A 12,876-nucleotide genomic window follows, 5' to 3' on the forward strand; every position below is an offset into this window, starting at 1 on the left:
TATAAAATTAATTGAAAGTCAGTAAAATTAGTAATGAGTAAAATTACCTTTCATTTTAATTTGTTTCTTTTCAATTTTACTGTTGTGAGGTTATACTTACACAAGAGTTGGTAAACAGGAAGTAATGTGCGACACAAACGAACAATGACTTTTTTGCATGTTATATTAAGGAATAAATTTATTGACTCATACGCTTTTTATTTTCCTCTCGGGATATATGCTTGTAGTCTGTTTTGAGAGTTTGACCCTTACTACTATAGTCGTGGTTTTAAGACCGAGAGGCAAAGACGATATTGTTTTTATTATTATTATTATTATTTTATTTTAAAACAAAATAGACACAAATATGAATAATATTGAATATGAATTTAGTACAATTTTCGAAAATTAAATAAATACAAAAATTTGGTTTAAAATTCAAGAAAATTTTTATTATTCGAAGATCATTATAAAACGTAATGTTCCGTACGCTAAACTGATGAAATAGCCTACAATATTTCTTGGTATATATTACACAATTGTTACTTTGTTAATAGGATAATGCATTAAATAACTTTAAAAAACGTTTAACTTAAAAGATTAACAAATAAATATACATGTAAAATCAATGTAATACATAAAAATATACACAAATCCATGTAACAAGTGTGTCATTTTTTCTTTCTCTTTTTTATTAGGTGCTTTTTTGGACAAAGAGATTCAGAAGTAGTTACTAAGGATGAGGGGAAGCACGAGCGAACTCAGATAAGCTTGATCACTGTGGAAGTCTGGTCGGAATATAGCCTTCTAAGTTACAAGTGAATACCTCTAGAATACCAAAAATACAGATACGTGCGAAAATTATTTCCGACTAGTTTCATTTTCTTGTGCCTAAAGACAGATCTTCACCCAGAATCTTACGTGCTTCTGTAACCCATTTCACATTAAACATGAAATCTTCAGAGAAATTCTGCAACTCATTGCATTTTGGTTTGGCCTCTGGCCAAGAGCAACAATGTTGGAGTCACTCGCAATTTCACAAGCAGAAAAGCAGGTAGCTTCGTCGATCGGCGAGCTAATTGAAGATCCCGAGCTTGAGCATGTAAGCTGATTATTTCCTTTTGGTGAGAGAGAATCTTAATTGATGAACCAGCTGGAAGATTCTGATTTGAAGGATCAGAAAATGGATTTTTACCTCCAGAACCTGCTCGATGATTCTTACTTGCAAATTTCTTGTTTCGGGCGGATTCATAACTCACCGTTGGTCTGTTCCATCATCTAGAGCCATAAGCAAGTATGTAAGGTGATCTTTATCAATGCGTTTGGGTTTTATATGATCAGGCTTAAAATATCTAAACTTACTTCTTCATACTTGCTGCATTAAGCCATGAACATGACACACTTATAGAGTAGGTCGTAGGCCGCACGGTAAGAGGACCATATTCTCCCTTTATTTGTGAAATAGTTAACATGCTCAGGAGTTTTCACTTTTTCTTGTTATATGTTGCTATGATGTTTTTATAATTATTTTCTTGATACATTATATTTTGTTATTCTTTTAGCCTTTTTCGCAAACTTCTGTTTATTTTTGTAACTTTTTTCTTTTGTTTTAACGTTTTGTCAAACTACACCTTTTCTCAAAAGTTTTATTTTGAATTTATAGTAGAACATGTGTCAGTTATTGATGTTGTCGTGACAAGAGCAAATAGTCTCGCTGGCGACGTCCTAGTTAATCAATCAATCAATTTTTCGCAAGAAATCCTTCCAATTAGTCAGCTTTCTCAATCCCCTTAAACTATCCTTCAAACATTACGTGAAACCTTTAGTTGATCTTCGAGAATCCACCAGAGACTTCGCAATCGTCCGACCTAGACAAATCCAGATTTTGTTGCAATACACCTGCAATTATCAATTGTATAAGATCTTTATATAATTTTAATAGCTATTATTACATTTTGATTGAAGTTAATAATTGTAGTCGATTCTGATTGAAAGATTAAGAGACGTAACATCAAACTTAACATGTGAAAAGTTGTAGGATACTGTTTGTTTAGTTTTGCATTTGTGAAGTAAGTGTAAAATTAATTGAAATTGAAATAGTAAAATTACCTTTTATTTTATTTTTTGTTTCTTTTTATCTTTTTCTAAAAATTTTATATTTCCGGTACAACGCTTTATCTCTCTTTTTACCTGTTCTCGACGTTTCTGTCTGTATTCTTGTCGGATTCAATTAAATAGAATTTCGAATAGAGACCAATATATATGATAAATGATAATTTATTTGCGAATCTGCACCCGTACAATATACATTTTCGAGATTTTGATTTTGGAAATGAAGTGTATATAATATTGAATAGTAAAAATAGTAAAATTAAAAAGAAATATTCGTATAAATATTGATTAATTAATTAGAGTTAAACATGGCTTTCCAGTCAGGATTATATAGAAAGGATTACTTTTAACTGCAATCCGCAAGAAAATATTTGAGTTTTAATTTGATCCAAAGTTGGTAACTTACAGGATAATTTATACATGATTGGTATTGTAATTTTTTATGCTTTTATTATAATTCTCTATCAGTTATGATTTTACAAATTCAAAGTGTAGAACGAGAAACAAGTGTAATATTATATTTGTTACGAAAAGCTTTTAAGCAATGATGGTTTCAGGACGTGATCTGAGGGAGTAATTGAGACCCCTCTCGGACTAAGAAATTTCCGCCTTAAGGACCATAGGGCTATATTCGATCGTGCTCAATGTGGACTAACAATGTTTGCCCTCCACCCGCATATTGAAATCCCCTCCCCCCCGAGGATAATTTTCTGAAATCACCACTGTTTATAAGTAGTTTTTCGTTACAAATCAGAGGATAATAATGGAGTAGTGAGTATACTTCATATTTTTCAGCTATGGATTTTAGATTTACAATTCATATAATGTTCCGTTCTAATCGAATTTGAAACAAAAGAAGTTTCCAATGAGTTACTCAAAGAAATATTTACAGCCTCTTGATGAAAATAAGAAGACACTTAAAAAAAAAACCTTCCTACTGGGTTTGAACACGCAAACATGTGGTTGATAGAGTATCGACCCAAACCACTCGACCATTTTATATGCCTTTGTAGGCCTTCTTTTGACGTTTGTGAAAGCAATTTACTGTTCCATACTCGCTTTTGTTTATTCCGATACGACTATGAATTCTCAGTAAATATTTGAATGTTACAGCTCTTGCAATGTATAAAAGTGTTTTTAGAATAAATCACATTTGATTTTAGGTCCTAATAACATACGTAAAGAGATTGAATTCATGAAATGGTTAAGGTTGAAGTAAGCGTAAATGTTTTCATACTTAGAAGTCTGGGTATGCAAACCCGCTTAAGTTGGGGATTTACTTTGTGAAATTTGGTACATTATTGCATTTTATAAACTACTTTATACACACAACAAATTTTACGCAGAGTAAATATTATAGCAGAACAGTATAGAGCACTGTATGCACTTTCTGTATGCAGTTTTGCTTTTCGCTTAGATTTTAACCGTTAGCACCTAGATATATATAGATTTTATTTTAAATTACCACGAATATACCTTACATTATTCGAATTGAGAGGGGCAAGGTGGCTCAGTGGTAGAGCGATTAATTCTGGTGCATGGTGTCTCTGGTTCGATATACGGACAAATAATTTTGGCGGTCAATATCGTGTCCGTGGGTTTTCTCGGGGTACTCCCACTTTCTCATTCCACCAATTATTCCATCGTCATTCACTTGCTTTAATCATCGTCTCCCTTAGTTTTTTGATCATGCGGCGTTAAAGATTTCGTTTATTTTTACTATTCCAACTGATAGATTTCATTGAGCGAAAGAAAATAGTACGGATGGGTGCAAATCTTCCTGCATAGTTTTCTACTGAATAGAGAAAAACTTTTTTTTTTTAAAAAAAAACTAATAACTGACGATTTCGTTTATCACGCCACCTATCAAGATGAAACTGATACTAATGAAAAACTCAAGTCAAGTTTTTCATTAAGCACCAGAAACATACCAGCACCTTGTATCATTAATAAGATATTTACCAAAATTATGGTTGACTTTTAAGCTTTTAAACGTTTAATTTTTGTTTAACCATTTATTAGTGTGATTCATTTAGTGTGTCCATGTGTTATTAATTTATCAATCGATAGATGAATCGAGCTCAACACAATGAAATGCTTGAGGGTAAGTTTTAATTCCAAGTTTTCGAAAAAAAATAATCCAGGAAACAGTTTTTGTGGCACTAAAAGATAAGTCGTTTGTTACCAGTAATAATTGATTATTTTTATTCCCCTGGAACGAATTGTTTATTTGTTTATCAGATTGTTTCTATTGTTGTTTCTCTTAACGCTGACATAAATACTTCTGAAAATGAAAATAAAATGAAATTTTTTAGTTTAATGTCCCACGAATATGCTCATTAGGCTTTAAGAGCTACTAAATTATAATACCTAATCACTACGGAATTAAAATACCGCTAATTTTACAGTAATTAGGTGATATCTTCAAATAGATAAAAGATAATCGAAATGTGGAACAAGAGCGTGCTAGACAATATTATTTTGCATGAGGTGCCGTTATCACAAGTCGACCTAGTAGCTTTCCGTTTGCAGCCATTTAGAAACGCGAACATAAATGCCGATTTTCTAAATGGCTGGAAATCGAAAGCAGATAAGTGAGTCTTAATAACGATATCTCATGTAAAATAATATTGTCTAGCGCGCTCTTGTTTCACATTTCGATTATCTTTTGGGCCATTCCATATGAACTCAACAAATCAAGGTGGCTCATGTGTTTCAAATTTTCTTCAAATTTTGTACATGTGTTGTGGTATCCAAACACAACACACGTGTAAATTTTACAACTCTACCTCAAAGAGGACTGCTGTAGGAACTATTCGAAATATGGAGATTTTGTGCAAAAAAAAAAAAAAAAAAAAAAAAAAAACTAAATCCGCCTTCGAGTTAAAATACTGAAACCGCTAAATGTCTGGAGATATGGAAGCTATTTGAAAATGACTTTCAGTAAAATAATCTTAGAATTTGTAGCAAACAAAACATTGTAGTAATGAACTTCCCAAGTGGAGTTAAGCATATTAATTTCAACATCAAAGAGGAAAAAAAGAAGAAAAAATAAAGCCAAAATTTGGCAATTATTTCTGGAAAAGGATCACCTTACATCAACCTCAAATTTTCAAAATAAGTAGCTCAGATATTCCTCTTTAACATATAAAAACTATAAAAACATTAGGAGGGTGTATTTTCGTATGTTCAAGAAAAACAAATTATGACACAATGTAAGTTGAGGGCGGATTCAGGCATTTTTTACACAAACGCCCCAAATTTCCAATGACTTTCCGTTCTCCATGTTGAAAATGTTTATAATTGTCAGTACTGGGGTCATTGAGTAGATGGATTGTGCCAGAAATCTTAAACTTCAAGCATCATTGCTGAAAGGACTCAGATTCTGTCATTAATTCCAATATCATGGACGACTATGAAAACTTAAAATATTTCAAACAAACAAGTATCTCGTTCGTGTATTAAGGAACAGGCTCACCCAGAAGATATAAATGCAAACAATGAGTTCAAACTGACAGAACCCAAATTGAGACAATGATTAAAGATTCAGACAACTTCTCGACTGGACACTGTTCCTCCAACCGTTGTTTACTCTTACCCCACCACATGGGGCAAGAGTAGAAAATTTTTCCTTCGTCAAAACTATGTTATTCCTCTGTATCCTCTGCTTGCTTTGTCGCAATTAAACTGTATATGTTATTAGACATAACAGGCTTTCAAATCAAAGACATGTTGCGTTTCTCGCTCTCACCATTGCACCGCAATTCTTTGATTAACAAAAAGTGTTCAATCTTGTCCTGGTCGCCCATAAATGTTATTTGTGTATTATATAATGATAGTTCACTATTGTTCAGTGTTTCTTTTGTTAAATCAAACAGCACTATCTAGGCTGCGTAATATGCACATATTGTTTTAAAATAACTTTATAAATTACATTTAAGGAAGAATTTCTACTTGTTTTTTAAAATTATTTTTTCATAAGAATCATCAACCATTGTAAAGAAACATACTTAGCCATGCAAGTCGTATAACTAGAAAATTAAATAATATGAGACTTGAATTATATTTTTTTCCTTCAACATATAAAAGAAACACTTTCCTAATTTTTTATATGATAAACAGGACTACCAGAGCTACTTTGAAAATTTGAGGTTGGTCTTAGGTGGGCCTTTTTCAGAAATAATTGAAAATTTTGACATTATTATTATTATTATTATTATTATTATTATTATTATTATTATTATTATTATTATTATTATTATTATTATTATTATTATTATTATTATTTTGCTTTTTTCTCTTTAATGGTGAAATTCATATGCTTACTGACACTGACACTGAATCCAACATTTCAGGGCACTGTTGTAAAATTCTGAGACTAAATTAAAGATGTTTGTAGGAATACTATGTATTTTTTGAACTAGGTTTGGCTAAAATACCATGCTCCTTTCTGATCTTCTGGCTTTACGAACGAGATACTCGGTTGTTTGAAATGTTTCAACAGTTTTCATAGTCGTCCATGATATTAGAATTATATTGGACAGAATCTGAATCCTTTCAGCAATGGTACTTGAAGTTTCAGATTTTTGGCATAATTCATTTATTCAATCACCTCAGTCTTGACAATTATAAACATTTTCAACATGGAAAATGGTAACAGTCATTGGAAATTTGGGGCCTTTGTGTGAAAAATGCCTAAATCCGCCCTCAACTTACATTGTGTTATAACTTGTTTTTCTTGAACATACGAAAAAACACCCGCCTATTTTTTATATGTTAAAAAAACACCAGAGCTACTTATTTTGAAAATTTGAGGTTGTGATGTAAGGTGGGTCTTTTCCAGAAATAACTGCCAAATTTTGACATTATTTTTTCTTCTTTTTTGCTCTTTGATGTTAAAATTCATATGCTTAACCTCACTTGAGAAGTTCGTTACTACAATGTTTTAAATGATACAAATTCTAAGATTGTTTTAATGAAAACCATTTTCAAATTGCCTCAATATCTCCAGAGATTTAGCGGTTTCAGTACTTTAAATCGAAGGCGGATTTATGTTTTTTTTTTTTTTTTTTTTTTGTACAAAACCTCTAAATTTCGAATGGCTCCTACAGCAGTCCCCTTTGAGATAGAGTTGTAAAATTTTACAGGTGTGTTATGTTTGAATACCACAACACATGTAGACAATTTGAAGAAAATTTAGAATATATGAGCCACATTTCGGTTTCAAAGTTGGTGATTTTATATGGAATGACCCTTTTATCTATTTGAAGATATCACATAATTACTGAAAAATTAGCGGCATTTTAATTTCGCCGTCATGGAGCCTTTTAATCGAGACAAATAATTAAAGCCAAGAGAATGATGATGAAACAATTGGTGAAATGACAATGTGGAAGGAAACGAGAGTACCCCGAGAAAACCTACAGACAAAATGTTGTCAACGACAAACTTACTTTGTCGGGGATCGAACCAAGGACCCTACGCACCAGAGGTAAACGCTCTACCACTTCTTTTTTAAAGTTAACTCACTTACCGAATGTTCCTCAATAACTTGATTTCCTCCTGTTCTTCCATTAACCTCTAACAACAGAGACACGAACACACAAACATTGAGGACAATTAAATTTCCAAAGGCTCTCGCACCGGGAATCGGACTCGGGACACCGTATACCAATGGCGCACGTGCTAGCCACTAGACCAGCGAAATGGTCACCACTGAGCCACCTTGCTCCCACGCATACATATTTCTAATGGTGATAGACTCCTATCAGAGACCCCTCGTGGTTGTATGATTCGCGTACACATTTTTTGGAACGGGATACTTGGGTTCGATACCCAGTGGGAAGTCTTGTGGTTCGGATCTTACGTTACTTCAAGTTTCATATAGCTTCATTGCTGGAAGGGATATTAAACTCCAACCCAACCAACTATCGTACATACTTCTAACTTCTACAGAGTGGTCCGGAAGTAGGCGTACCCCACTTTAGTTTCAATAGTATAGTGTTAGTTATGGTAGAATGTCTGTACACAGTTACCTTGAAGTCTAAAGAGTCTTAACAGTCATTAACATCGGTATGATCACCATCAATGTCGTAACACAGCTGAATTCTGCGCTAAGTTCTCGTAGATGTTTTGCGGAGATATTCCGGAGCCACGAGGGTGAAGGCATGTTCCACATCTGCTCATAATTCCTGCATTATGTGCTATCAAGTGTTTCTTACTTGTTGCTTTATGAAACCCCAGAGAGCATTGTCTGGTGTCATCTGGTCGGAACTTCTTGGAGGCCAGGCAAAGGGAGCTGGTGAAGATGCAAAAACTGTTCCAATTCAGCGGCCAGAAAACGTCTGATTCAGGTAATGGTGACCAAGCAGGAAACAAATGAACATGGATAGCAATGTTGCCAGACGATGCCAAGCAATCAGAGGTGGCCTGTCATAAGGGGCCCGATGAGCCCGGCCCTCCCATCGTTTTCGTATTAATATAGAAAAATACAGGGTATTTCAAAACAACACCGACAACGTTCGGGAGGTGGTTCCTGATATCAAGATAAGACGAAAAGTATAGACCGACCTGGGTGCACAAATGCTTCCTTTCGGAGTTATAGGCTGTCGAAAACATGAAAAAATGAACTTTAAAGGTCCATAGCTCCGAAACTATGGGACCTACTGTAGTCGGGTCAAGACTTCACTTAGGAACTAATATGTGGGCTTTCCAAAAATATATATTTCAAAATCCTAAGGTACGCACACAACAATTTTTGGAGAGGGAGTTTGGGTACGGTCTTATAATTTGAAGTACTCACAATCTACCTCCATGAAAATTGTTATGGAAGTACCGCAGGATTCTGAAACATGGCTATTTGGATAAGGCACATACTAGTTCCTAAATAAAGTCTTGACCCGACTACGGTAGGTCCCATAGTTTCGGAGCTATGGACCTTTAAAGTTCAGTTTTTCATGTTTTCGAGAACCTGTAACTCCGAAAGGAAGCATTTGTGCATCCAGGTTGGTCTATACTTTTCGTCTCATCTTGATATCAGGAATCACCTCCCAAACATTGCCGGCGTTGTTTTGAAACACCCTGTATATGTATCTTAAGTTATCTGCTACTCTTGTTGCTATAATTTCCTTCTGAAGCAAAAACAGTAGTCCTGACTCCTTCAAATCAGATTTCCATGTACTACTTACGCTTATGGGCACGCAATCCATGCGGTCATACAAAATAAAGACAAAAAGGGTCAGATATTTCAGTGTGGACTTAGTATCGTCTCGCATTGACTCGTGTGGCGAACAACGTGAAAATCCAGCTTGAATGTAGGTAGCGAGGGCCAAGAATCGTAGGCCCTCATCACACGATTCCATTCGATCCCTTCCGAACGAAAAAGTTTAAAGCTTGCTTGTTGCCAAAATTACTTTTGTTTGTAGAGGTTGTTGATTCCACACTTTCAGTTGTTTTGTCCCTTGACCTTGCTCTCTTTTGTTACTTCTACTGAAGGGATCCAAAATCAACCCCGTGTCCACCCTTCAGTTTAGACGTGAATCTTTTTAGTGTCTTTTGTGCTATTTTTCCCCTTGCGTTTTGTGTGGTTGTGCGAAAATGAATGAAGTACGCGTATTAGAAAGTATTACGCGCGTTTCCAATAGGTGAACCCTTAGAACTTTTCCACTTTTAAACATTCCTTTCCGGAAAATGACTTAACAGCTGTGTTCTGTTTCTATCCGATGCTGAACAGAGAAAAGCTCAAATCCGAATTACCGGCCGCATAGAGCATGATATTCTTTGTGCAATTAATAACAAAAGTGATTTATTACTATTTCTGCGTGGCAATGACTTAACAGATACATTTTCTGAGGTGTCAAAACTGTTGGACATAGTGTTGTTGCCCTGTGATTATACTTAATGTGTTAGTATGAAAAGTTTTTCTGACTGCAATTTCGAGTTTTTTAAGCAATTCACTTAATAATAACAATAATAATACATTAGTAGTAGTAACAGTAGCAGTAGTAACAGTAGCAGTAGTAATAGTAGTAACCATAAAGTATTTGTCTTGAGGCTTGGCCCACCCTACCTTTTATTCCACGAGCCGCCACTGCAAGCAATGTTACCAAACAAATGTGGATAAAACCTAAAACCGTCAGAAAACACCAATTAGGGTTACGCCAACTGCCGGACCACGCTGTATAGTCACACATATACTCCTAAAAATAACACATTTATATTTCTAACAGTAACACATATACCCTAACACTGATGCATATAATTCTAACACTGCCTCATACTCCTAACAGTGACATATAATTCTGACAATGACTCAAATATTACTTGTAATCGTAATAATGAAATTTCATTTGGCATAAATTTTGTATTTCATGATTCATATCTTTCTTTCTTTCTTTTTCTTTTACTGCATAGTTGTAAAAGTATTGAAGAACTATTTCTAATTTATTTGATTCCAATTTGTGGCAAACTTCCAGAAAGAATTATTTCGTAATCCTGTTAAGTTAATGTAAAATACCTACAATGTTATTGACTTCACTAAGGGATGGGAGAAGAATGAATCACAGCAAGTTCCACAGATGTTGACTTCCCTTAAATAGGTGATATGACTATCTAAGCACAAATAGGAGACAAAACAGACTTTGTTGGCTTCTTACAAGTCATTAATTCTGAAGAAAACAAGGTTTCATAAAGATTTGAGACACAATGCGTCAGCAAAATTAGTAGGGACTCTATCAGTAATTATAAGTCAGTAGACAAGGAAATGTATTTATGAATATAAATTATGGATTTAAAATTAGAACAATGTAGATGTTACGCCCTATATCTGTTCTCTTCAAAACTTACACATTTTTCGCATATAGGGGTGAATTAAATAAATTTATTGGTCAAATTTATTTATTGGATTAAATAAATTTATATCCTAATAGTGAACGGCAAACGTCTGTCTTGTAATTAATGCAAACCGTCTGTCTTGTATTAAGAATTAATTAAATTAAAAGAGAAAAGTTTTTAACTTGCAATTAAGTCATCACATTTTGAAATAATTGAGTTGCAATTAAATTATCACAAAAGTTTCAAATCGGCAAAGTACCTAAAATTTAACATACAAAACGCACATAGCGACATCTATTAGCGTGAGAGCTCTATTTTTTAATCTTTAAATGGAACAAGGGTCGTATCTATATTTAAGTATTGATATTTGTGTAACCGTACGTTTAGCCACCTAATGACTTGCATTGCATACAGATGTGGATGAGTTACTATAACCTCTATTTTCTTCATGTATACAGGACAAAAACAATATATATGTATTCTTCGTGCCCTTGTCTATTTTGGTGTGTTGCTTTTCCATGATCTATCAGGCTGCAAGCGTGGACAGAATAACCAGCTCGGGCGGAACCTAAATCTATATTGTATATTCAAAAAACGAAAGTGATTTATGTTTGTGACTTAGTAACTCTTGAACCACCCGACCGATCTTGGTGAAATTTTCAACATAGATGAGGTTTGGGGCTGGATGGTTTATATCGTTTTACTTTATAGTGCAACTTAGGAGGGGGATATATATATATATATATATATATATATATATATATATATATATATATATATATATATATATATATATATATATAAATGATCGAAAATGACCGATGTCAGAGAACGCTCCAGTAATAGTAAAAAGTGATTAACTAATGGAATATATTACTAATTTTTCTTCTATTAACCCTGCGAAACGGGTAATTGACGCTAGTTTATAATAGAGCAGATTAGTAGCTAACTATATTTTACTCTCATTCGAGTATAGTAATATCAGGAATGAAGTCAGGAAGGGCTCGGGGAAAATGCCTCCGGTGTGTAACCATATTTTATCTTAAAAGATTTTTAATATTATCTGCTATTGGATATTTATCCAACATATATTTTCAACTTTTGTAAATAACAAAGGTAAAGTGTAATTCTGTAAAGTGAAATAAGAAAATCTTTTGGTTTTATATGCTGTAGTTATGTTCTTTATACTGAAAAAGACAGATTATTAGTGAAAGTAAACTATTATGAAAGGATCTGTGGAATGAAAGTGTGGGAGGAAATGGGAGAATCCATAGAAAACCTACAGACAAGACGTGACCCACCACCAAGACACTTGACCTGGGTTTGAGCTAAGGTTTCCTCCTTCTATGCTAGTAAAAAAAAACATTGAAGTATTATGTCGGTAGAGAAATTCCCCTGCTGCTTCCAAACAAAATCTGAAATGACGTTCTTGGGCGATTCGTTCTTGAAATATTACCTCTGTATTTTATTATTATTATTATTATTATTATTATTATTATTATTATTATTATTATTATTATTATTATTATTATTATTATTATAGATATTAGCCAAAATTGGCAGGCCACTTGCCGCAATTGAGAAGCTTCCATGTTCCACGGTCTTTCGCTAATATCTTCGTTTCCACGTACGACTTTTCTGTTTTGATATCGTCCATTAATTGTAGTCTCCCTCGCCCGCTCCCTCTCTTTCTTGCCACCATACCCTCTAGCACATCCCTCATGATACAGTTCCTTCTTAGCCACTGTCCCAACCAGTTTCTCTCCCTCTTCTTAATAATATCCAAAATTATTCTTTTCTCCCCCAACATTTCTAACACCCTCTCATTTGTTTTCCGCTCGACCCAGCTAATTCTCCCCATTCTTTTCCACACCCACATTTCAAAAGCTTCCTGTCATTTTCCATCATTTTTGTGCAATGTCCGTGTTTCTTTCCCACATAGAACAATACTCT

General features: G+C 33.9%; 1 protein-coding gene across 2 annotated transcripts in view; it reads left to right on the forward strand.

Annotated features, from left to right (window-relative positions):
- Positions 1 to 2,099, forward strand: part of WRNexo (WRN exonuclease) — a 291,251-nt gene extending 289,152 nt beyond the window's left edge. Inside the window, exon 6 of one of the 2 annotated variants that reach the window (XR_014130422.1) lies at positions 678 to 692. Coding sequence is in view for 1 of the 2 variants with exons in the window: in XM_081749027.1 (XP_081605153.1) it covers positions 678 to 716 (39 nt within the window). In the remaining variant the exon portion in view is untranslated. Of the gene's footprint in view, positions 1 to 677 lie in introns of both variants that reach the window. The other variant, XM_081749027.1, reaches the window with a different exon arrangement.
- Positions 2,100 to 12,876: the final 10,777 nt, after the last annotated feature.

This window comes from Thermobia domestica, chromosome 2, assembly GCF_964235325.1.
Source record: "Thermobia domestica chromosome 2, izTheDome1.hap1.1, whole genome shotgun sequence".
Taxonomy (NCBI): Eukaryota; Metazoa; Arthropoda; class Insecta; order Zygentoma; family Lepismatidae; genus Thermobia; species Thermobia domestica.